The sequence below is a fragment of the Stenella coeruleoalba genome, assembly GCF_951394435.1.
Source record: "Stenella coeruleoalba genome assembly, chromosome: 7".
In the NCBI taxonomy this organism is placed as follows: domain Eukaryota; kingdom Metazoa; phylum Chordata; class Mammalia; order Artiodactyla; family Delphinidae; genus Stenella; species Stenella coeruleoalba.
This window is the reverse complement of record NC_137153.1, coordinates 22,578,105-22,605,099: the sequence shown is the minus strand read 5'-3', so window position 1 is coordinate 22,605,099 and position 26,995 is coordinate 22,578,105. Positions and strand designations below refer to the sequence as shown.

The window sequence follows — 26,995 nt, the reverse complement described above, 5'->3', positions numbered from 1 at the left end:
TTCCCCACTGATATGCAGGACCAGTTCTGTCATAAATTGTTTCCATTATTCTCTTCCCCTAGTCAATTTTTCTATCCACTGCCTTCATTATTATAGCTTTACATTAATTCTTGATATCCGGAGGCAAGTCCTTCTATTTTTTCTTCTTCAAGAGCATGCTGACTATTATTGGTCCTTTCCTCTTCCACTTACATTTTAGGATCATTTTGTCAAATTTGAAGACAGCTAACACTTTTATGCTATGAATTCATTCTCTCCACAAATATAATCTACCTCTCTATTAATGTAGGTCTCCTTTAGTATCTTACAATAAGATTTTTATATTTTCTCTACAAAGAGATAGACATCTTTTATAGATTTATTCTTAGGTACATCTTTTTTTTAGGGCATTGTAGATGCTATCTCTTAAAAAATTATATTTTCTCTGATGGCTGCCGATGTATAGAATGATAATTGGTTTCCTGGAGTCAAAATTCAACTCAAAGATTTGAGGTTATAATTGATTTTTAAAATAGACTTTATTTTGTAAAGCAGTTTTAGGTTCACAGCAAAATTGAATGGAAAGTATAGCGTTCCTGTACAACCTTGGCCCTCACACGTGCACAGCATCTCTCACTATCAACCTCCCCCACCAGAGTGGTACATATGTTAAGTTAATGAACTTACACTGCCACATCATTATCACCCAATATCCACAATTACTTCACTCTTGGTCTTGTACATTCTATGGATTTTGACAAATGTATAATGACATTTATCCCATCATATAGTGTCCTACAAAGTAGTTTTTGTTTTTTTGTTTATTTGCGGTACGCGGGCCTCTCACTGTTGTGGCCTCTCCTGTTGCGGAGCACAGGCTGTGGACGCGCAGGCTCAGCGGCCATGGCTCACGGGCCTAGCCGCTCTGCGACATGTGGGATCTTTCAAGACCGGGGCACGAACCCATGTCCCCTGCATCGGCAGGCGGACTCTCAACCACTGCGCCACCAGGGAAGCCCCTACAGAGTAGTTTTACCACCCTTAAAGTCCTCTGTGCTCTGCCTATTCATCCCTTCTCCCCTCTAACCTCTGGCAACCACAGAGCATTTTACTGTCTCCATAGTTTTGCCTTTTCCAGACTGTCGTATAGTTGTAACCATACCATATGTAGCCTTTTTACATTAACTTGTGTTTAAATTAGTAATATGCATGTAAAGCTCCTTTATGCCTTTTCATGGCTTGATAAATTATTCCTATTTGGCACTGAAGAATATCCCATTGTGTGAATGTATTACACCACAGTTTATTTATCCATTCACCTACTGAAGGACATCTCAGTTGCTTCCAAGTTTTGGTAATTGTGGATAAAGCTGCTATAAATTATCACCTGTGTGGATGTAGAATTGATTATATTAATTCAAGTAATATAAGTAAATTAATTAAATTAATAACTTATTAAGTAATACGTAAGTTTATGATTAATTTGTTTATCATATTCTCTTACTGTCTTTTAGAGTTTGCAGCTTCTGTAGTTACAACTTTCTTTTTTTCTTTAATATTGTGGGTGTTTTTTTTTTTGCTTTCTCTCTTTTTTAGTGATTAATCTTGCCAGTGTTGTTAATTTTTTTAGTTTTTCCAAAGAAGAAATTTTAGCATTGTTGATCTTTTCTACTGGTGTTTGTATTCATTCGTTTTTATCATTATTATGTCTTTCTTCTACTTCCTTTGGGTGTATTTGTTTTACTTTTTCTATATTCTAGACTAGAGATGGATTCTTAGATAATCAATTTCAGCCTTTTTCCTAATATTTACTTTTAAAGTTATATACTTCTTTTTAAATATCAATCAGTAGCTACACTAATAAGTTTTGATATTTAATATTTTGTTATTGTTCAGTTCTTGCTACAGACTGAGTTGTGTCCTTCCCCACCCCTCATATTCTTATGTTGAAGCCCTAACTCCCAGTGTGACAGTATTTGGAGATGAGGGCCTATCAGGAGGTACTCAAGGTCAAATGAAATCATAAGGGTGGGGTGCTGATCTGATAGGATTAGTGTCCTTCTAAGAAGAAAGACTAGAGCAAGCTGCCCTCCTCACCCCTGCCACGTGAGGACACAGTGAGAAAGTGAAGAGAACTCTCACCAGAAACCAAATGCTGCCACACATTGATCTTGGACTTTTCAGTTTCCAGACTGTGAAAAAATACATTTCTGTATTTTAAGCCATGGAGTCTGTAGTATTTTCTTATGGCAGCCTGAAACTGAGTAAAACAGTTTCAATTTTTTCTAATTTCTATACTCATTTCTTTTTTGACCCATGAGATATTTAGAAATATGTTTTCTGATTTTCAAAACTGTGAAATGTTTCTAGTTTTCTTTTGTAATTTTTTCCACTTCATGTACTATTGTCAGTGATGCAAATCTTTTGAAATTTACTGAGACTTACTTTATTTGTTTAGATTTACTTTTATATACATATAAAATTTACTTGTTGCTGTACAATTCTGAGTTTTGACAGAGGCATACAGTCAAAAATCTGCCACAATGAGAATAAAGAACAATTCCAGAATCCTCCAAAATTCCCTCATGTTGTCCCTTTGTAGTCAGTCCCTCCCCTGACACTGTCCCCTAGGAGTCACTGAGCAGTTTTCTGTCCCTATAGTTTTTGCTATTTCCAGAATGTCATATAAATGGAATCATACAAGGTGTAGCCTTTTGAGTCTGGCCTCTTTCATGTAGCATAATACACTGCAGATTTATAGGAAAAGGTTTTAAAATATTTTATCAAGCACTTTGAGTTATGTTCAGAGGGAGGGCCTGTGAGGGTATGAAGGCCCACTGAGAATAGCCAGTAAGGTCCTGCTACCCAGGTAATAATGCGCCACATACTCTAGAGATTTCTCTCTCATTCAAAGTCTATTATACTCAGTGTCTGAAGCATATGTCTTTTGTGCTAATTGTTTTTCATGTCAGTCTTGTCTTTCTAACTAGATGTCAAGTTGGTTGAGGTCAGGGCCATATTTTCTGCCAGAGTATTCTCAAAACACTGCTTTTACTGAGTTAGCTCTCTGCTTAATATTTTTCAGTGGATATTAATTGCTCACATGATAAAAATTTGTATTGAACTTAGTGGATGATTAAATTTTTAAAATTTCAGTGTATTTTTTTTTTCTAAAGCAAAAATTCAAAATTGCTCTGACGGACCTAATAAGCAGAAAATATTCGGGGACACTACAGTTTGAAATTTGCTTGATTTTCCTTCCTTCGTATTGCTTCTTTTGTGTGTGTGTGTGTGTGTGGTACGCAGGTCTCTCACTGTTGTGGCCTCTCCCGTTGCGGAGTACAGGCTCCAGACGCGCAGGCTCAGCGGCCATGGCTCACGGGCCCAGCTGCTCCACAGCGTGTGGGATCTTCCCGGACTGGGGCACGAACTCGCGTCCCCTGCATCGGCAGGCGGACTCTCAACCACTGCGCCACCAGGGAAGCCCTTATTTTATTTTTTGACATTTGAGAAACGTTTAATGAGTAATTAAAATTTTCAAAATACAATTAATAAAAGAAAAAACAAGGTAATATAGACCGGTATGATCCTAATTTAAAGATAAATTTATTTTAGACATACACAATATATATTGATTCTAAGTGGGTCAGTGGTTCTCAATCTTTCTGCAATTAGAATCACCCAAACAGCTTTAATATATACTGCCGCCTGGATCCATTCTCAGAGATTCTCGTTGAATTGCTTTGGGTGTTGCCTGGGCATATGGATTTTTTTTAAAGCTTCCCAGGAGATTTTAATGTGCTCACCTGCCCACCCTCCCTCACCATTTTGGTTCTGTGTCATAATAGGTTTGTATAGACTAATTTTTTTTAAATTGAAGTTTAGTTGATTTACAGTGTTTCAGGTGAACAGCAAAGTGATTCAATTATACAAACATACATACACACACATACATATATGTACACATATATATTCTTTTCAAATTTTTTTACATTATAGGTTTTTACAAGATATTGAGTATACTTCCTTGTACTAAACAGTAGGTCCTTGTTGTTTATCTATTTTATTATAGTAGTGTGTATCTGTTAATCCCAAATTCCTAATTTATTCCCCTTTCCCCTTTGGTAACCATACGTTTTCTATGTGCATAGACTAATTCTTGATTGTCAATGAAGCCTTTGCTGCTCTCCTTTTCTGCTGGTCCAAAATGGGCAGGACCCTGCACAGTGAGGGAACTGAACTCTGAACTCTGATGGTTTAGGTCTTCTGCCTATCACCTTATAAAGTTCCCTTGTGCTCCTTCCTAGTCAGTTGGACCACCACCTCTAGCCTCAGACAAGGAATGGTCTGACTTTTGTCATTTAATTGATTAGACCTTCTCTTTCCTAGGAGTTTTTATAAATAGGATTATATAGCATGTACTCTTCGGTGTCTGGCTTCTTTCGCTCAGCTTGATGTTTTTGAAATTCATCCATGTTGTTACATGAATCAACAGTAATTCTTTCCTTCTTAAGGCTGAATACCCTCCATTGTGTGGCTATACACATTTATTTATCCATATATCTATTGATGGACTTCCGGGTTTTTCCTCTTTTCTTTCTTATTATGAATAAAGCTGCTATGAACTTTCATATACGAGTCTTTGGGTGAACATATGGTTTCATATATCTTGAGTAAATGCCTAACAGTGGAATTGCTGCATCATATGACACATGTGTATTTGACTTTATAAGAAGTCGCCAAATTTTCCAAAGTGGTTGTACCATTTTACATTCTCACCAACAGTATAAGAGAGTTCTGCTTATTCCACACCCTCACCAACAGTAGTGGGTATGCAGTGGTGTCTTATTGTGGTTTTAATTTGCATTTACCTGATGAATAGTCATGGAGAGAATCTTTTCACGTGTTTATTGACCATTTGCATATCATCTTTGTGAACTGTCTGTTCACATTTTTGCCCATTTTTAGTTGGGTTGTCTTATATTAAGTTATGAACTCTATATATTTTGGATATAAACCCTTTGCCAGACATATGTATTGCAAATATTATCTCCTGGTGTATAGCTTGCCTTTTCATTTCTTAATAGAGTCTTTTGATCAGCAGATGTTTTAAACTTGATAAAGTTCTATTTACTGATTATTTTATGGCTCATAAAGAAAAAAATCCCTTTCAATATTTAAAAATTTCATGGATCCTCATATGATGGTGGGTATATTTTAAGATCTACCAGTTGAGATAATACAAAGGCTACTCAAATTTTTCTCTCTTTTGACAGCTTTATTGAGATATTCACATTCTATATAGTTTGCCAATTTAAAGTATAAAATTCAATGGCTTTTAGTATATTCACAGATATGTGTACCCATCACCACAGTCAGCTTTAGAACATTTTCATCATCTCAAAAAGAAACCCCATACCTTTTGGCTATAACCCTTTCATCTCTCCATTCTTTTCCCCCAGGCCTGGGCAACCACTAATCTACTTTCTGTCTCTATAGGTTTCCTTATTCTCAACATTTAACATGGATGGAATAATATAATAGATATTTTGTCACTGGTTTCTTTCAATTAGCAGAATGTTTTTAAGGTTCATCCATGTTACAGCATGTATCAGTACTTCTTTTCTTATGGTCGTATAATAATATTACATTGATGGACATTCCACATTTTGTTTTTACATTCATCAACTGATGGACATTTGGGTTTTTTCCACATTTTGGCTATTATTAATAATGCTGCTCTAAACATTTGTGAACAAGTTTTTGTGTGGGCATATGTTTTCATTTCTCTTGGGTATATACCTAGGAGTGGAATTGTTGGGTCACACAGTAATGTTATGTTTAATCATTTGAGGAACTGTCAGACTGCTATAGAAAGTGTCTGCACCATTTTACTTTCCCACCAGCAGTGAGCAAGGGTTCTGATTTTTCCACATTTTTGCCAACATTTGTTATTATCTGGCTCTGATTTTAGCCAAATGAAGAGGTATCTCACTGTGGTTTTGATTTGTATTTCCCTGATGACTAATGATGTCAAGCATCTCTTTGTGTGCTTATTGGCCATTTGTATGTCTTCCTTGGAAAAATGTCTATTTAGTTCTTTTGCCTATTTAAAAAATTACGTTTTTGTCTTTTTATTATTGAGTTGTAAGAGTTCTTTAATAGTCTAGATAAAAGTCTCTTATATATGGTTTGCAAATATTTTCTCCCATTATGCAAGTTGTCTTTTCATCTTCTTGATGGTGTCCTTTGAAGCATAAAAGCTTCTATTTTGATGAGGTCCAACATATCTACCTTTTTCTTCATTTCTTGTGGGTTTTTTTGTGTGTCATATCTAAGAATTCCATACCAAATTCAAGGTCTTGAAGATTTACCCCTATGTTTTCTTTTAAGAATTTTTTAGTTTTAGTTTTTACATAAGTTTTTTGCTCCATTTTGCATTAATTTTGTTTATGATGTGAGGTAAGGGTCTGATTTCATTCTTTTGCATGTGACTATTCAATTGCCTCAGCACCAATTGTTGAAAAGACAATTCTTTGCCCATTGAATGGTCTTGGCACCCTTGTTGAAAATCAGTGGAACAGAGAAGTATGGATTGATTTCTGGACCCTCAATTCTGTTCCATTGGTCTGTATGTCTATTTTCATGCCAGTACCATACTGTCTTGATTACGCTTCTTTGCAGTGAGTTTTGAAATTGGGAAGTGTGAGTCTTCCTATTTTGTTCTATTTTTCAAGACTGTTTTGGCTATTGACGGTCTCTTGCAATTTGATACAAATTTTAGAATCAGCCTTCCATTTTCTGCCATTTTCTACAAAGAAGTCAGGTAGAACTCTGATAGGGATTCCATTAAATCTGTAGATTAATTTGGGAAGCATTGCCACCTTAACAATGTTAAGTCTTCTGATCCATGAACATGGGATGTTTCTCCATTTATTTAGATCTTCTTTAATTTCTTTCAAAAATGTTTTATAGTTTTCAGAGTATATATTTGCACTTCCTTTGTTAAATGTATTCCTCAGTATTTTAATTCTTTTTAATGTTATTGTAATGGAATTGTTTTTGAAATTTTATTTTTGGATTGTTCATTGTAAGTATGTAGAAATATAATTGATTTTTGTACATTGATCTTGTATCCTGCAACATTGTTGAACTTGTTTATTAATTCTAATAGTTTTTAGTTGATTCTTTGAGTTTTCTATATATAATATCATTTGCCAATAGAGATAGTTGTAACTTCTTTTCCAACCTGGATGACTTTGATTTCTTCTTATTACCTAATTGTCCTGTGTGGAACCCCCAATACAGTATTGGATAGAAGTGGTGAGAACAGATATCTTTGTCTTATTACTGATCTTAGGGGAAAAGCATTCAATCTTTCACCATAAATATGGTTTTAGCTGTGTAGTTTTTTGCTCATGCCTTTTATCAGGTTAAGAAAATTCCCTTCTATTCCTAGTTGTTCAGTGTTTTTATCATGAAAAGGTGTTGATTTTTTAAAAATGCCTTTTCTGCATCTATTAAGATGATCATGTGATTTTTTTCACTCAAAATTTTAATAAATTTGTGTTATTAATTACAATGGCATCTACATGATCAAGAAATATTATTTCCTCAGTGTGCAGACTGGTTGGTTCAGAGTGGTGGATTCTTGGTTGGCTTGAAATGGTGCTGTAAATCTCAGGTGTCTGTAAGCACAGGTTCAGAACCATTGGTCTAACAACCAGATGTCTACCTAATAATGTGGAGTGCTCATTGCTTTACTTTGTGCTACATGTCAGTTCACATCGTGTGATAGAGTCCAAGAGTTAGAAGAGACTTAATTGCTTGAGTTGTCCTCTATCCAATGCAGGCATCTCCTCTACTGTATCCCCAACACGCGGTCATCAGCTTGAAATACACTTGGGAATGAAAGCAGGCCTTCTGGAAAAGGAGCAGTGGCATTCTGTCATAAAGTTTTGGTATCATTTTCACAAAGACACAGGCTGGGTTTTCTGTATGTAGTTATTTACTATACTAAGAATCAGAAACTCAGAATTTCAGTCTTGACCTCGACCCTGATTGGCTGTGTAAGTCTAGCTGAGTCTCAGCTCCACTAAGCCTCAGTTTCCTTCTCTGTTAAATGGCAATAATGATGATGATGATAACAGCAATAACATCTTATTAAGTATATACTCCTAGCTTCTTCATAGATATTGGGAAGCTGAAAAAAAATAATTTATATGAAGACAATTAAAAATATAAAATTATCTTATAGATTCTAATTATTCATATCAGACTACCTTGGTGTTATTTGAAACCAAAAGAACAGGAACTGATGTCTTTAAAAGGTAGGCACTCAGTATTTGTATTAGTTCCTTAAAAATTCAGAAAAGCAGAGCTCAGGGATTTGGTTTCTATTGGTGTAGGTGAAAAGTTCCGTAGGTACTTGGGTTGGAGTTGAAAGCTGACTAAGCCAGGTGAACAGGTGTTGGTTGAAGAGCTTAGGCATAAGGGAGTAGTATGGAGCAGAATCCAGCACCCCAAACTCCACTCCAGGACAGAGCTCATCTCTGAAATTCCTGTGATGCCTCCTCCACTCCCAGTACGTGGCAACATCACTACAAAGAAACCATCACCACAAAGCATTCACAGTGGCAACATTACTTTGGCTGTTGCATTTCAAGTCTGGAAGGAAGATTATAAATAACAATCTGACACTAACAGAGAGTGGTTTTGAAGACCAGCTTTGTAGCTAGTTACTTTAGAGATTATTTCTCTCTGTACTGACCTTCCCAGGAAGAAGCTGACAAAGAGTGGGGGAGGCTCCCTCTCCCCCTAGAGCCTGAGGCTTTGTGTTTCTTTCGTTCTCAGTCTGAGGACTTCCGTGTTGGCACTTGCTCTGAAGGAAAAGTAAGAGTTCTCCGAATATTTGTATTCCAGCAAACAGACCTTATACCTCCAAATTTGTTTCTCCAACCTCCCTTTCCTGTCTATACAAAAACAAAACAAACAAATAAACAAACCCCCTCAAATCTAAGTACTCACGGGCTCCTATCCAATTTAGACCTTGGCCATCTGTATGAGGAGCCATGGAAATAGCTGAGCTAAAATTTCTCAGACAGAATCAGCATCATTGCCAGAACTCCCTTTGTTTCACCCCTTTCAGGTACTGTGTTCTGTATGGAATAGTAGAGGAAACCAGATGTGAACCACTGAAAACCACTCTTCTTTCCCGGTGCTCCTAGGAAGTCTCCTGTCCTGGGAAATTACTTCTTTGGGGAGAAGAGGGCAGCAGAGAGCCCTTCTCCTTGACCACCTGCAGCAGGCGCTGGATTGAAAATAGCAAGACAGTAGCAGTTGCTGGATTGGTCCTGTCAGCTGGGAACCCTTGCGAGAGCTGAGGTTAGCAATTGTGTTTGTTACTCTGTTGCTGTCCAGCAGAGCTGGAGAACAGTCCAGCATTATAAGGACCTGGGTGCGTGGGAGCTGAGAGCTCTTGACACGCACTGCACTCTTTAAAAGGGGGCACAAGTGTATTGAAAGCAGAGCACATCTCTGCCAGGGTGCTTTGCCAGGGACGACAGATTGCATTGTCTGTACTTTTCTATTTCACTCTGATGCGGTGGTTGGCATCTCTGAGTCAATGGGAGGTGTTGGGGCCTTGTGAATGTAACATTTCCTGGGAGGCCATCGCTCCCACCTTTTTTTTTTTCTCCCACCGTCTATTTCTGTTTTGTCTTGGTTTAGGGACCAAATTGGAGATGATTGTTTAATTTTCTTTCCCAAACACTCAGGGTCCCGTAAGGACTCTTCTAAGAGTGCGTATATCCAAAGTATTTCCAGAATCCTCCGGGTTCTGCCTGGTTAGCACAGCTGGTTGGAAGCATGCAGTAACAAGGGCAAAGTGTGGGTCCTTTTCCTTGTGGGCCACTTAGCTTTGTGCTGTTTCATGGCCACGGGCTGCACCCCTAGCTCCAATCTGGTAAAGTATCATGGATAAATGAACACAGATTCAATGCCTAACATAGTACACAACCCATAGGAGGTATTTAATCTATGTTTGCTCAATGAATGAAAGCAAATCATCAGAGAATCATAGACTGGCAACAATAAAAAATGATTTCAGTGACGAATCTGCTGCATCCCTTTACCATATTATTTATCAGAGAAAAACACAGTTCAGATTTAACTTGTCTCAGTCAGAGGGCCAGCCAGGATTGCATCTGACTTGTCTTTTGGTCCTTCCCAGCTCCCAGGCCCATCCTGGCAGTTAATGGAACTTAAGTTGTAATACTCAGCACCCCTCATGGCTAAGAACAGCCCTTCCCAAGTGGTTTCACTGTGCAAACACCACACTAGACACAAAGGCTATTAAGATTACAGGGTTTTGCGTAGAGAAGGCTGTAATCTAAGAAAGAATTCACCCAGAGCCGTCCTTCCTCCCCCAGGAATAAAGCCCATAGCAAGCAAAGTGACAGTATTGGAGCTCAGAGAAAGCCTGGCCCTGGAGCTGCTGCTTGAGAAGGTCCCTGCGGGTGGAGGTCTTACGGCCTCCAGGGCAACGTAAGAGCAATGACCTTTCCAAGGAGTTAGTGATCAGAGGGCAGAACTGAAGATCAACCTTTCCGACTCTGTCGCATACAGAGGAATCGTAATGGATGCGTAGAAGGGCATCATCTTGGTGGCTTGTGAGGGAAAGGCCACCTGATTTAATGGAAACATCTACTTTATAGAACAGCACAAACTAGGCAGAGAATTTTTCCAGGTAAAGATGCTTTGGACTGCTCTCATGAATAGGTAGAAACACTTGACCGTCTAACTTGCAGGGCAATGGTCTTTGGGATGCACGTAGGGAATTGTTTCTTTTGTAAAGAGTCAGAATCCAGGATTAAAAGCTGAGCAGCACGCACTGGGCTCAGAGGGGGGAAAACTTGATGGCTCTAATGTAGGAGAGAAGGAGGCAAGTTCTAGGAGGGCTGGAGACTGAGGATACCATCTGATATCTGGGCAGTACCAACTCGCATCAACCCAGACTGGGGGTGAGAGTCTCTTTGCTTTGCAGAAAACCCCCATCAGAGCAGCTTGTCCTTGCTGTGTCACCTCCTTTCCAGCAGCCCTTTTAGGAATTCCAGTTGCTGTGGTTGGTTTCCGTTAGTTTCTGAGAAGTATTTGTGAGTTTGTGGGTGGGATGCATATCTCTCTGCACTGGCGGGATGGAAAAATGTAAGCATTACTCCCAAAGCAGCTGAGTATAGTTGGGGCAGAGGTTACCCAGTTCTGGATTTGAGAAGACCCAGCAGAGGTGAAGACAGGTGCATTACACAGGAGGTCAAGGGTAAGGCCAACCTCTGCACACTGGAGGCCTTGCCCATACCAGCCCGAGAGCTTTTACTCACAGATTCCCCTTTTGCCTATTCATCCTTTACTCCTTCTTCTGAATTTCTGAAAATCAGCGATATTTTTACCGTTTCTATAATTTTGCCTTTTCCAGAATGTCACATAATTGGAATCACACAGCATATAGTCTTTACATACTGGTCCCTTTCACTTAGCAATGTGCATTTAAGTTTCTCCATACCTTTTCATGTTTCATAGCTCATTTCTTTTTTTTTTTTTTTTTTTTTTTTTTTTTTTTTTTTGCGGTAGGCGGGACCTCTCACTGTTGTGGCCTTTCCCGTTGCGGAGCACAGGCTCTGAACGCGCAGGCTCAGCGGCCATGGCTCACCGCCCTAGCCGCTCCGCGGGCATGCGGGATCTTCCCGGACCGGGGCACGAACCCATGTCCCCTGCATCGGCAGGCGGACTCTCAACCACTGCGCCACCAGGGAAGCCCGCTCATTTCTTTTTATCGTTAAATAATATTCCATTGTTTGACTGTACCACACTTTATCTATTGAAGGACATCTTGGTTGCTTCCATTTCTTGGCAATTATGAATAAAGCTGCTATGAACATTCAACGTGCAGGTTTTGGCGTGAACATAAAGTTTCAGATCAATCGGATAAATACCTAGGAGCGTCATTGCTGTGTCATATAGCAAGACTATATGTAGCTTTGTAAGAAGCTGTCTTCCAAAGTAACTGTACCATTTTGCATTCCTGCCAGCAATACATGAGAGTTCATATTGCTTCAAATCCTTGACAGCACTTGGTATTGTCAGTTTTTTTTTTAATTTAGCAATTCTAATAGGTGTGTAATGGTATCCCATTGTTGTTTTAATTTGCAATTTTCTAATGACAAGTGATGTGTACCACCTTTTTATGTGTTTGTTTGCCATCTATGTATTGTGTTTCAAACTTCTTTGACTCTGGAGGCCTAGCTCAGAGCCTTAAATAATCATAGGTTCTAAATTAATCATTCGCTGTTTGTCTACCCCAGGGTACAGCTAAAGCCATGTTAAGACTGCTTGAAAAGATTCTTTTTCTTTTTTAAGTTGCCTTAACTTTTCCTTCCGAAACTTTTTCAACATTTGTATGTAATGCAAATGGATTATTATTATTACTAGGCACCAGAATTCTTCTTGAGAAAAAACGTGCCATTTTTTGGAAAAATATATGATAGCATGAGACAAGGCAGTGGAAGTGGTGACAATGTTCCCTGATTGAAACAAAGAGAGCACTCTCTCTCTGTTCTCAAGGGAGAGGATCCAGAAAGAGGGAAGCAATTAGCAGATGAAAGGAGGCTGAGGTCCACATTCAATGAAGCAATCAGTAGAAATCCCACAATTTAAGATGAGGGATTTCTGATGTTAAATTTGAAAATCTTCATGTTGCTGTGGTATAACGCCCATTTTTGTCCCTCACCACCTCAACACATTTTCAGTAAACTTGACCACACTTACGAATGCTTTGTGTGAGAGCTTTGTATTGTTTTAGGAATTCAAGAATGTGAGTTTCATTTCTGCAGTGAAGAACAGAGATAGCGCCTGTGGAAACAGAATGAAATGAACCCACCCAGGATTTAGCAACCATCTTGCTGAAGGTTAGGATTTTGACAGGGCGTGAATGGAGATTTAAGCTAAGCTTAAGTGGCTCTCAGGGGCCAGGAGACCCTAGCTAAGCTAGCATCTGCATTATAGATATTACAGTAAGGACTCCTGTATAATTCTCAAATTACAATAGAATTTTTTTCTTTGGTTCCATCAACCATCATGTAAAGGAAATCTTTTCTTTAGATTGTGCAGATTTAACTCAACCTACATTGAGCTGGACATTGTGACAAATTACTGAGAATCTGCTTGTATGACATTTTACATTTTATTTTTTTAATTGACTTTTTATTGTATAAATCAAGATTCATCCACACACACACACACACACACACCCCATAAGTAAATGGAATCAAAGGGTTTAGTGGGTGGAGACACAACCTGAGCTTCTGTAACTTCCTGGGGACCTTCTCTATCCCTTCTTTTTCCACTGTGTATATCCACTTGGGTGCTACGAGGAGACCAGGAATCCCAGGGTCGTGGGGTGCCGGGGCAGGAGGGGGCATCTGGTGGAGGCCCAGCCCAAGGCCTCAACATATTTTGAGAGCTCATTGCTTACCATGGGCTGCGCTGGCTGGGTGTGTTAATTTAACCCTAGGAAGTAGGTATTCTCATGTGTGTTTGCACCTGGGGAAGTCAAGGCTTAGAGATTTAAATATTGTGCTCAGTTTGTACTGTTACAAAGTTGTGCACTCAGGATTCAAATTCAAGTGATCTCACCCCAAATCTGTATAACATCTTATATGCAAGCTTAATTTTTACATTTTAATTCATTCAAACATACGGTAATGGGAAGGGTCTGAGAGCTTCAAAAACGGAAGAGATGTCATTGAACATAGATTGATAGAGCTGGAAGAACAGTTAGAGACTACTTTACAGATGAGGAAACGAAGGTAAAGGGAAGTGAATAACTTTCCTTAGGTCATACAACCTTTGAGCAGTAGATTTACTGTATCAATTTGAAGAGAAAGTCTTATTTTCCTTGTTAGGGGAATTTCTACAATGGGCCATCTCCCTACAGTACTCAAAGATCTAACTTGGCCATGGAAGAGAACTTGGCCAACTCAAAAATGTCTATGTCTTGAGATCCTTTCCTCTATTTCATAAAATAATATTGGGGAAAAAAATGGTCTCCATGATCATAAAACACTGAACTTCAGCTTTTTCAGAAGTACCCGCCCCCCCTCCCCAAGTCCAAATTTTGGAGGACTTCAGTGAATGAGATGCTGGCAGACAGTAGGTGGTTAGGTAGGCTTTTTCCCACTTACTGTGTCTCCCAGGACTGAAGATAGTCAACTGAAAAGCAATCAATATATGTTTCACTTTTGTTTTCTGTATAAATAGTTGTCTTATCTGAAATGACCTTTTCCAAGAGCTAATAGCCATAAATTTTTGCAGCTGGATATGTTTAGAAATGCCTCTTAGCTATTTTTGTTGATTTATTTTCTTTGTCTGTATTTGTGCAATCCAGCTTTGGGCATGGAAGCAAGCAGCCCTGGCCACTAGACGTCCACCTCTAATGATATAAACTCAGGAAACATAGTCTCTCTCCTGTGGGAAAGACCCCATATGGAATCCCATGGAGTTATAGCTCAGCCCAGGAGAAATTACTACATGTTGGAGAATCATCTTCAGTTCCTCTTGTGGTAACTTTAGTCTGCATTCTCCCTGCCTGTTTTGAAATCTATCTCTATCTATCTATCTATCTATTTATCTATCTGTTTGCAACTCCAGTGTCCAATAATACAGTGGTTATATATTATGGCATATTAAAAGCCCACAAAAATGAAAAGGCAAATACTATTTGCTATGTTGCTTCATGGAAAAGCATATATATGTTAAGTGACCACTGCATATATTTAATTGTAGTATGCAAATTTTATTTATACATTTGGATAAAATTTAGACATTTTCTCTAAAAGAGGAAGGTGAACTGACAATTCTTGATGACCTAATATATGCTGAGTTTATCGCATTTAATGCATAGAATAACCCTGTAAAAAGGCATTATTACCTTCATTTAAAGATGAAGAATCTGAGTCTCAACAAGGTCAAATAACTTGCCAAAGGTCATACAGCTAATATAAAGGTATAACCAGTGTTCCAGTTCAGTCCAAAAGCTAAGATCCATGTTATTTTTATTCTGTCATGCTACATTTAGAGAAACCTAACAATTAATGATTTAGGTAAAGAGCTTAGAGTTATGACTTTTTTAGTTAAAAATAAATATGAAGATATTTTTGTCCTCCATATTCACTGAGTACTAATTTCTGAGTGAAGGAGGTATGAGTGGTACAGTGGAGAGAACTGATCATCCATTTGTCCTTTCACTATTACCTCTTTCTGGACATCCATTTCCCAGGCAACAATATACGTGCTCCGAGGTCTAAAGTCAAACGGCTTCTATGAAAAGAATGCAATAGCTTAAGCCCTGAACATAAGACAGAGCAATAAACAAATCAGTATGGGCAGGGCTAAACTTAGATGAAATTTAGAAATAGAAATTTATTTTTTTTTTCTTTTTAAACCTCCAGCATTCTTTCCCCTCTGTTTTACAGTGACCCATTTTCGGTATCACAAGCTGTCTCTATTGAAATTAATAAACTTATTCAAGACCTCTGAGTGGTTCCCTGGGGACAGTTTGTTTTCTGAAGCTGCTATAGATCCCTCCAGCTGCCCTAATGAGTAAGGGGTGTGCACCATAAGCTTTGTATAATAGGTCGAATACAGGAAGCATGAAGAAGGTTCTGGAGCTAACTTTTGCCTTCTTTAAGTTTGGTTTGGTGTGAAATTTGAATTATTAAACAAGAGTCAGTAAAACATTTTTTTAAATAAACATTAATATTGGGGGATAAATGATTCGTCAAGTTTAATTCACTTCTTTTCCCAGGACCATTTATATTTTAGCCAGAGATGGGAATCTTATGGTTCAAGAATGGAATTTCAGATATCAATCAGCAGGTATCAGTCAATCAATAGGTCTCCATTGCGCCTGAAATCGTAAAATTGTTTGTTTCCCTTATGAGTCAGACATGGGACCCGGAGAGCTGAATAGATTCAGTTCACCATGATAAGGATTAATTTCTCCATTCGACAGAGGAGTAGCTGAAAGTCAGAAGAGTTGTGGAGATCTGCCCTCACCTCACAGTTTGTAGGTGGTGAACAGGTTAGAACCCGATACTTCTCCCTAGAATGGTAGAACTAGAGGGCTGGCAAAGATCTTAAGTTGCAACAGGCATGTCCATTCTCCTTACAACCTCCTCACCAAATAGTTGTCACATCCCCAGTGACAGGGAACCCACATCAGTCCAGTGATTTCTTAGACATTGCTGATCTGAGCACTGTGTCACCTTGATGACTCCACCTATAGGACAACACAGGAAAAGACTAATGCTTCCCTTCTCTTCTCTGACACTTCTGATTCAAATCCCTGCATCATCCCGATTAAGCTTCTCTGAACTTGCTACAGTTTACCTCAAAATATGGTTCACAGAACCAAACCTAGTACTTCAGGTGAGGTCTGGACTTATTTATTCCTTCCTTCCTTCATTCAGCAGAAATATATTTGATCAGTGTCAGACTACACTCAGTTCAGTGCAGAGTAAGGAGGAATGCTCAGTCCTGTTGCTCAGGACAAGATACATTTTTGGTTACTGTCCAAGATCAAATTCTTTCTGGTTTTTAAGGGTTTATGGTCAGCTAGCTCTCTTAAGTTCTTTCCCATGGACTCCTATGGTAGTGTGTGGCTTGAGTTCTACCAAGCTGTTTCTCTGTGTGGGAAGTTTGCCCTATTTGTGTGAAAACCCATCCTGTCACCGGGGGGCAGGGAGGGGAGGGGGGTGCCTACACAGGCTTTAATAAAACCCATTTGGGTTTTAATGAGAACGCCTTTCCTCAGATCCCGGTCCAGCTTTTATTTTTTCCTGATGCCAAAGTTGACATGCCCCCAGTGTATCTCTGTAATAAAACCTAATCTCTAGGACAGAGAGCCATCTCTGTGCTCAGGGGTCATTCAGAAGCCAAGGAGAGGGTGGCGAGCTCACATGTACACGGAGATGCTTCCGCAGGCTATGGAAAACTACCTGTCCAGTCCCTTCCCCATGGCTTCCCACCGTGTTATCCCTCCTTCTGTGCCTTTACTCTTCACATGCACTTGAACTGGCTCCCCGGGGAAAAAGGCAACCACCCAGTAATAGGGCACATGATCTCAGTCAAGGTCTAAACAGCATTTCTGGAGTCAGGATTCTGGAAATAGGAGGCTGTAGAGCTTTGACATCTGTACCGTCCTATCTTGCTGTGTCTTTCCTCACTCATGCCATCCCTCCTCATCCTGTTCTTTTCCCCTTCTCTCTTGAAAGAGCTCCTTTCAATGGAATTTCTTGATGCTATTTACACATTTATGGAGGGTCTTGTCTACCCATTAATAACATAAGCAAGATTTAAAACCCAGAGAAATCATTTGGGTGAGTCACGCTGAGGACCCTGGGACCTTTGTCCTAAGCTTCCATCATCAATTCACCCTGTCGGTTTGTACATGTCACGAAGGGAGCAGCAGAAGAAAAGTCTGCAGCCTCCATCAGTGTCTCCCTTCTCCGACTCAGAAGCCTCTCATGCTCGTTCCTCCATTTTGTTGGTTCTTGTCGCAGGAAGGAGACGTGGTCCTTCTAACTCGAGTTCTGTTAAAGCTGAAGCAACATCTCCTCGCATGCCTGTGCCGTGGCAATCCTCAGTACCCGCTCTGCACCTCACTGTGCAAGGGAAAGAACCTGCACCTCTGATGAGTCAGATCTTCCTTGAATGGGGGAAAAATCGTCAAGGATGTCAGTATAAACAAGCTCTCGGCATGGAGTGAGGGAGAGAGATTCCAAACTTTTCCATGAGAGAGCGACATCTCCCCATCCTCCAAGTCTGTGTTGTGAATATTCCCCACATTCTTCTCCATAAAAGCTAGCTCGTTTCTACCACTCTTGTCTTCACATGTTGTTTAGGTCAAGTTTAAGCTGTTCTAGCTCTGAGCTGGAGTTCTGATGCCAACTCTTTGCAACCAACAAGGACCTACTGTACAGCACAGGGAACTCTGCTCAAGATTCTGTAACAACCTAAATGGGAAAAGAATTTGAAATGAATAGATACATGTATATGTATAACTGAATCACTTTGCTGTACACCTGGAACTAACACAACATGGTTAATCAACTAGACTCCAATATAAAATAAAAAAGTTAAAAAAAACCCTGTGCTGTCACAGGCATATCCCCTCCCTCAGCCCATGAGCCACACTCCACCTTATCCATCTCTGCACACACACTTTAAAAAAAAGTTTAGTATTACCAGTTTGGCAGGAGGAAGTGTAAATGTTATGTCAGTGTTAAGACAGGACTTAATCCTGAGAGATGAGTTGTCAGGGAAGTGAGACACTTATTGACACGTGTTAAATGACACCTGCAGTTCCCAATGGTGCACAAACAAGGTAGTTCCAGGACAGGTGAAAACTGCTCCACAGGAGTGGGGGGTGGAATTTTCCTTCCTGTCTTCCAGGGCAGAGTGTACTGTCATTCTGATGGGCCCGGGTAGCGGATGGGTAATAAATGAAATGCTTCTGGATTACCAGGTTAGTCAAACACCCAGGAAGTTTGGGTCCTTTCAGTTTCGAGCGAGGGATTAACTGGAATAAGCTGGGCTTTCCAGAATTACACAGGGCCTTTTGATGATGTCAGAAATTCCAAGAGGAGGAGGCTGGAGAAGAAAGTAAGAAAAGCTGCACATCTGTTCTCTGTAAAAATAATAAGCGAGCAAAACAAAACAAAACGAACAAAACCAACCCAAACCTACCCCTAACTCCTCCCTTCCCGGTAGGCTTCTCCAGGTAGCTCTCTCTTGTCCTGGCATCTGTAAGGCTGAGGAAGAAAACCAGTTGAAAAGGGGCGAAGCAAGTGGTTTGTAGTGTTGGACATTATATTTAAAAAAATACTAATGCCTGAGCCATTTTCCAGAGATTATAGTGCAACCGATGTTAAGCAGGGCTGGAGCTCCCATGTTTTGGTAAAGTCTCCCAGGATTTTCTAATGTGCAGCCGATACTGATGACCACGGGACCGAAGAGCATCCTGCAAATGCAGTGGAGCCTGTGGGGCCACCTGGTATTTGAGATCAAATGCTGCTGGAGGGACTTCCCTGGCGGTGCAGTGGTTAAAACTCTGCGCTTCCACTGCATGGGGCACGGGTTCGATCCCTGGTCAGGGAACTACGATCCAGCATGCCACGTGGTGTGGGTAAAAAAGAAATAAAGTTTAATTTTAAAAAATTATTTAAAAAAACTGCTGCTGGAATTCCACCTTCAAGAGAGCAAAGTCAGCATTTTCTCCCACATACCGCCATGGATTTCTAGGCTTAAAAACAATCTTTGAGGGCTTCCCTGGTGGCGCAGTGGTTGGGAGACGGCCTGCCGATGCAGGGGACACGGGTTCGTGCCCCGGTCCGGGAAGATCCCACATGCCGCGGAGCGGCTGGGCCCGTGAGCCATGGCCGCTGAGCCTGAGTGTCCGGAGACTGTGCTCCGCAGCGGGAGACGCCACAACAGTGAGAGGCCCGCGTACCGCAAAAAAACAATCTTTGAGTATCCTTCAGTCATTCCAAGGAGAAAACGGGGCTTTCCTCTGGGTGTCACCCCTTCCTTTCTGCCCCATCACCTCCCTGTTGAGGGTTGTGCCCATCACTGGATCGGCTGAAAACAGGAGGAGACTGTCCAGTTAGAAGAGGCTGCACAGGGGACCCATCCTAAATTTCCATTCTAGATCTCTCCTAAACCCCATATCAGGCCCAGAGCAAGTTCAGGAAATAAGTCCAGCCATGTCTGGAGCCTTTGTAGAGGTCAGAGGAGGACACACCACAGAGACTGAGGTTCTGCCTTCCCTTGCTGACTTTTGACGCGCTAGTCTGGGAAAGTTTGCACGAAGGCCAAGTCTATGGCTAAACTCGGAGTTCTTTATGTTCCAGGACTATCATTCCTGCCCCTTTTCTTGGGCAGTAAATAACTCTTGGCTTTGACAAACAAGCCCTGGTGACACATTGGTGATGGCTGCGGGCAGAGCAGAGTCTGGGTGTTTCTGCGGAGAGCCTGGTACCCTAAGCCTAGTCTGACCCTTTTGACTCAGATTTCCTCATTACAAGGAATGGTGGTGACCGTGGCCCTGAGACTGAGCATGGCCGGGGTCTGATGTCTTACAGTGAATTCCGTGGTGCTCCACCCAGGCCCCATACCGGGGAGACGCAGCCCCACAGCTGCTGGGAATGTTGACGGTAATGACTTATAGCTTGTCCCTTGGTGGCCAGAAAGGAATGCATCGTCCAAGGTTACTGCCTCTTTCAGGAGGTGGCCGATGCTGGGATACAAGTACCCGTCCTTTCCTCGATCTGGGACACATCGGCTTCAGGGCTTCTTAAAGTATCAGGTGAGGACTCAGTCACACCTGCCTTAGGAATCAGCTTCTCCTGCTCTTCAACTGTGCTGTCCTCACTTCCTCTTGGGTGTGTTTCCTGAGCTCACCTCAACAAACCTTCTGTGTGCAACTCTCCCTCACAGGGCACCCAAGCTAAGTGACTTTCTCTTCACAGCCACTGGTCCCTCAGAGGTCAGCTTTAAGACACAGGGTATTAACATCACCCCAGGAAAACGACTTGCTTTGTAGTTAGAAGGAAAACTTTTATCAGGTGCACATCTTTGACATTTATTTCCCCTTCTGGCAGCTATGGCCTTCCTAAGGAGGCCTGGGGAGGACCAGTGAGACCTCCAGTGACAAAGCTGCGGTGACTCTAGAAATTTGCACCTGAAGTGACCTGAGAGACAGATTGAAAAGGAATTCTGAATCCCACAGACTCGCTAAGGCGAGATGCTGGAAGAAGACAGGTATGAGATTAGCAGAGACATTCAAGGAAATTTGGAAAAGTGACAAGGAAGAGGAGGCAGGGGGCTTTCTTTAGAGATGGGAGATTTTTGTTCAATTTCCTGGATTACTTTTAATGGTTAAAGAAAATAATCCACATCTGTTAATTTACTGCAAGAGCTTTTGTAATTTGAGAGCCTTCCAGGGGAGGGGAGGATGACTGTAGATTTATGCAAAGAGTTAAATCTCGTGATGTGAACATGCAACGAGAGGCCCCACCTGTGTGTACAATGTACTTAAAGGATTAGAGCAAACTTTGAAAATTATGATATGTTTTACCTACAGTAAGCACCTTACCCTTTAAGCTTCTATTTCCTGGAAGGAGGTGGGAGGAAAGAAAACCATCAATTCTCTCAGGTAATCAGGTGCATGAGACACTCTGCTTGTGGGATTGAATGAAGGTTTAAGTGCAGGTGGATGAAGGATGTGTTATTGATATATTTTATTTTAAACCTATTTTCAGTGCTTGCAATTCCAATTCCAAGGTGTTGCTTGCCAGAGGTCCATGTGCCCTGAATGAAGGTGACATTTTCAGGGAGATGCAGGAGCCAGGGAAGCAGTCGTCGTGTGAGGGGCTACTGGGTGCAGGAAGGGGAATTTTAAAAGAAGTGTTGCTGTGGTCCCCATGTTCCCTTCAGGGTCTTCAAGAAATTTAAGTAAATACCTGACATTCTCTAAACCAAAGGTATCCCTGGGCTAAAGCAGGTGATTATTAAAATGACACAAACATTTCTTTCCACTCCATGTGATTAACCAGTAACGGAGGCCAGAGGATTTATAAAAGAATGACCAGGGCTTCCCTGGTGGCACAGTGGTTGGGAGTCCGCCTGCCGATGCAGGGGACATGGGTTCGTGCCCCGGTCCGGGAAGAACCCACATGCCGCGGAGCGGCTGGGCACGGGAGCCATGGCCGCTGAGCCTGCGCGTCCGGAGCCTGTGCTCCGCAACGGGGGAGACCACAACAGTGAGAGGCCCGCGTACCACAAAAAAAAAAAAAAAAAGAATGACCATCCTCTGCTATCCACTAAGCTACTGCTTTTGATTATTCAGTCTCCATAGCTTAGTCCGGCAGGCGAAGAGTGGGAGAACAGGGTAATCAGAAACACAGAAACTCAATAGCATTCAGTCTGTAGGAAGCAGAAAATCCCACACAGATATGTCTAAAAATGACACAGTACTTTATTTGAAAAATACTCAGGTGTTGCAAAAAATGCATAGAAATATAAAGTTTGGTCGGTGTACTTTACTAAACTTCAACTCACAGGTCTGTGTGTTACAGATTGGAGCAGAGTTTGTTATGCACGTGGAGAACCCAAACCGATTTATTAAACAGGATAGATACAGGTTGTCTGGGTGAAGTGGTCTGGCGGGGTGGGGTACCCTCCAGTTTACCTATCAGCTACGGATATACTAGCTCTTCAAAGGTTGTTCTACCAGCTTGGATATGGGTGAGTGACTAGTTCCAATGGGGGAAAAGCAAGATGGATTCACCAAACCAAAGAATTCTAAACAAAGACTTATTTTTTTCTTTCTGCAACACAATATACATCACAGTAAAATGTTTAATACTTGCAGGTTTGGGGGTTGAAAGAATTCAACGCAGAGGGAGGGAGAGGAAGGGTACTGACCAGAGAGCGAGCACTGAACCGTCATCTTAAAAGACGTGTGAGAGGCAGAAAAGCAATTTAGGCTGCACTGCCTTCCGTGCTCCCCTTTCTGTGTGGGCAACACGTGGCATCTGACAGTATTTCAATGTGGAGCTCAAACCATAGAAAATGGGATGAAACGAGCCAACTTTCTATCAACTTTGGCAGTTTTGCCACCAACAGTAAATTGGACCTTTTTAATAGGAGGAAATTGAAAGGTTTCTCATTGAACAGAATTAAGTAGTGGGATCAAGAGATTTCCAGGCCTCAGGGTACCTCATTAGCAACTGGCTTTTTTTCATTCCAATGTCTCCCCTCTCCCAGGTCACCTGAGATTATAGGATAAAAACAGAAGGGTGGCCAAACTTCTCCTGTGCCCTCTTCTCATTCTCTCTGAAGTCACCAGATGACTCATTTGCCAGGGGGGGACGCTTTTTTTTTTTTTATAAGCACTAAACACAGCTCCTGAAGCATTTGGACAGTTTCATTGTTTGGTGATGGAAGCCGCAATAATGTGTTTTGAAAACTGTTTCTTTTTTCTTAGCTCCTTCCTGCAAAGTACCATCAGCCCGGTCAGCTTGCTTAGGGGGTGGGGCTTTCTAAGGTCCAGGCCCCTATTCTCCACGCTCCACCCCTGAGCCTTCAATGTCCACTGGACAGCTCTACGGGCGCCCGACCCTTCACTCTGCGCTGTATTCATCCTTGAGTGTGAAACTCCATACCTCTTACCTCCTCTGCCTGCAGGGATCCCAAAGGGTTCTCAGACTTTGAGCTGTAACAACAGAGCCACCAGAAAGTCCTATAAAAGCAGCAGTGACCTTCTGGAGCTGTCAAGTCTTTAAATAGGATTTGGGATTTAATGCTGTATATTTTTAAAGGAAAGACATAAGAATTGCTAGTTTTTTTAAATAATGCATGTCTTTTAGCCAATTCAGAATCTGCTCACCCCCTACTTTTTTTAAACCCAGGAGAGATAAAACTTTGGGGGGGGGAAAAAAAAAAGACCAGATCTCAGGCTAAATAAGGAAGGTGTATGTTAGGTGCAATCAGACTAAAAGAAGAACTTCAGTGGGTGACTTGTGGAAAGGGAACAAAAAATAAAAGAAAGGGGAAAGGAAGGAGCTTAAGGAATTACGTGATCTGTCATGGTGTAGTATGAATTACAGCCTGAAAACTCCAGGAGCCGTCTCATTCTGAATTCTCAGACCCAGAGCAAAAAGGTCAGAAGAGAATCTTTTACCTTTTGCTGATCTAAAAAAAAAAAAATGCAATGCCCCCAGCAGCATTGCGGAGACTCCCCCTTAGACCGCTGTCTTGGACACGCAGAGATTCTTCTGGCCTGGGCCCACCTCCTACAGTAGAGCTCTGTTTATACAGCTTGTCTTAAGACCACAGTGAGTGCTTCTTGTTCTGCTCGGGCCACCCTGTAAATACTTAAGTCGGCGTATTATTTAAAAAGGAATAATAAAAAGCTTCTATTTTCATCTCTTCCTACCCACCTCCGTATCCCGTGCCAACCTGCGCTGAGCACGACAGGCTTCTCTATGGGATTCTCCATGTCCCTCTCTCTTCCAGGGACAGAGAGAAACCTTGGTCATAGTCCAAGGTCAACGAGAGGCTTCTGACCTTCGGTTTAATTCAGTAGGTGACATCCTCTTATTAGCCGTCCTTCCCCGCCCCCCTCCCCCTTCGGGTGTGCTCTGTCAGAGTGGATGGTCAGTTACACAAGAGGGTGGAGCTGGAGGAAACAGAATCCTCGGAAGTGATGTGGACACCTCCTACAAAATCACCCAAAGTGCTAGAAACAGCACTTGGCTTTATCCCTCTCTACTTCAAGCAGGTCTCTAAAAAGCAAAAATGACCTACGTTCTGTGTTGGGGGAAGTATTTGGATACTAAATCATTCCGTGTCCCAGATCTTTCGTTGGCCCACTAGTGAAGAATCTGGGATTTCCATGCGAACCTCCAACAGTTTTGGTCTCGTACCTCTTGCTGCTCCCTGACCCCGGGCCCTTTTGCCTTCCAGAGGGGCCACCTGGGGAAGGCGGTTCTTGATCCCTCGTGGTTGTCGGAGGCGTTACCAGAAAGCTGGGCTCCAGCCTGCCAAGCAGTAAAGGTAGGGGTAGTAAGGGTAGGCGTTATGCATGGAGATGAGGGAGCCCCGCGAGAAGCCCTCCTCTTTCAGAGCTGGCAAGGAAGGATGCTTCTCCAGGTCTCCCAGGTCTGAGGTGAGCTGCTTCCGCTTGGTCTTATAGCGTCTGTTCTGGAACCATATTTTCACTTGGGTCTCCGTGAGCTTGAGGTTCTTGGCCAGGTGAGCCCTTTCGGGAGCTGACAGATACTTCTGGTGACTGAACTTCCTCTCCAACTCAACGACCTGATTGTGCGAGAAGGCGACCCGGGAGCGCTTCTGTGGCTGCTTAGGGGCTGGGGGCAGGCTCGGTGAGGCGTCCCGAGTGTTTTCCCAGTCCAACAGATAAGTCTCAAAGTGCCTATCTGGAAATGAGAGGGGAGAAGCAGGGATGGGAAGGAAAACGTTACATGTTAGCACGGAAGAGTACAGAATTCAATCCACCCTTATCTCTTCTGGTGAGTGAACAAACAGCCCACTGTCGGTTTAGACACATTGCACTTTTTTCACAGGACTAAGGAACTCTCTGAGTGGGGAGTGAGTGCATATGTAGATTACGTGTTAGTTTTCTACTAGTCATCAAGTCCCCAAAGTAGGAGCAGTTAGTGCTAGAACTTCCTGCCGTATCATCCAGTAGAATGAAATAGGGATTCTGCATATGTCTTGAGGGGAAGCGGGAGCAGGGAGGCAGGAAAAACTCTGAGAAATAAGATACCCGGTAAAGCGGGCCCCAAAGGCACCCGATGTTAACATCCGGGTGGCAAGAGAGGGCTTGTGTGGTAGGAAAGTTCATTCTCTGGCTTTAATCCCCCCTTTTTTTTCTCAACCAGCCGTTAGGATGCCTCATAAGAAGGGTGTGTATTGTATGGTGACGGCTGGTACCTAGACTTATCGTGGTGATCACTTTGTAGTGTGTACACATATCAAATTATTGTGTTGTACACCTGAAACTAATATAATCTTATGTATCAATTTTACCTCAGTTTAAAAAAAAAAACTGATGGGAAAGAAAGTAAGTCTACTCTAAGCGTTCCGACGTTATAACTCCTGAAGACCAGAGGGGCTCCTAGACTTACTGTTTATTGCCCGTGGGACTGGGAAGCGAAGGGCATCTTTGTTGGTCAAACCCTGATTTATTAATATTAATACGCTATTATCAATAACTCGTTATATGTTAATTGTCGTAACTGCCCAGAAGTAATATGGGGCTGGCGCCGATCAAGGGTCGCACTGTGGCTGGGAGCGATGTGGGGGTTTCCTTCTGGGACACTGGACCACGGTGGGAGCTTCGTGCGCGCTCGCCTTTTGACCCCGGGGCGCGGAGAACACGCTGCGCAGAGCACCTTGCCGGGCGAGTCAAGCCCAGTCTAAATCCTGCGCCGCCCTGACGCTGGGGTCACGGTTAATCTCCGAGGCGCGCCCGTGGCGGAGGCCGTGAGGTCCCTTCGCCCGTCGCCGCGGGGCCCCGCATCCCTGCAGCCGGAGCTCCGGAGGTCCACCCAGCACCCGCCCTCACGCCCGTTCGGCCAGCAGACCGGCCCTCCCTTCCGAAAGGACCCACCCCGGCCCAGCCCGGCCTCCCCAACCTCGCCGGCATACCTGGCTCGGTCTCCGCCGGCTGCTCTGCCTCCCCGCGCGCAGCGCGGGGCCGGGCTCTCGGCTGGTCCTCCGGAGCCCCGGCGCCTCCTCTTCCTCCCTCGGGCTCCGGCTCAGGGTCTCGCCTCCGGTCAGGCTGGCGCGGGGGCTGCGGGCTGCCCGCGTGACCTGCGCGCCGATCAGCGCCTTCCCGCAGGATATCCTGGATGAGGAAGGAGGTGAGCGGCTTGGACTGGGTGGGCGGCACGGCCCGGGGGCTGCAGCTAGCTGCCCCCGCCTCCCCGGGCCGCGGCTCGGGAGTCCGAAGCATCCCCGAGGTTCGGCTCCGGCGCCCAGGCTCAGGCCCCTGCGGATGCCACCAGGCTGAGCTCGCGGCTCCGGCACCACTTTCACTTTCCGCGGCCCCGGGAACTTATAGCCTTAGGGGCGCGCCGCGCCGCCTTCCCATTGGCCTCCCGCCCGAACCGCGCGGCTGATTGGCCGCCCGCCGCTCCAGGTGAGGGTAAAGGGGAGTCCCTCGCACAGTCTGGGTCGTGTCTTTCATAGAGGATTTCTTCCGAAGTTCCTTCTTCTCCAGGATCCTGGCTCGCCTCCCTCCTCCCTACGTCGTTTTCCCTGGCTGGTAGAGAAAACCAAAGCGGGTCTCTTCTGCCCCAACTCACAATATGTTTAGCTGCTTCTGGGAAATCATGATGCAGAAGAGAAATACTCCATTTAGCTCTTAGAGATCGTT

The 26,995-nt window shown here is 42.7% G+C and overlaps 1 protein-coding gene across 1 annotated transcript; it reads right to left on the bottom strand.

Annotated features, from left to right (window-relative positions):
- Positions 1–21,615: 21,615 nt before the first annotated feature.
- On the bottom strand, positions 21,616–26,655 carry NKX3-1 (NK3 homeobox 1). Its single transcript, XM_079925885.1, has 2 exons — positions 26,266–26,655; positions 21,616–25,031 (listed from the first exon to the last, which is right to left on the bottom strand). Exons 1-2 carry the CDS (start codon positions 26,570–26,572, stop codon positions 24,613–24,615), a joined length of 726 nt encoding a protein of 241 aa, XP_079782011.1. The 5' UTR covers positions 26,573–26,655; the 3' UTR covers positions 21,616–24,612.
- Between the last annotated feature and the right edge of the window lie 340 nt (positions 26,656–26,995).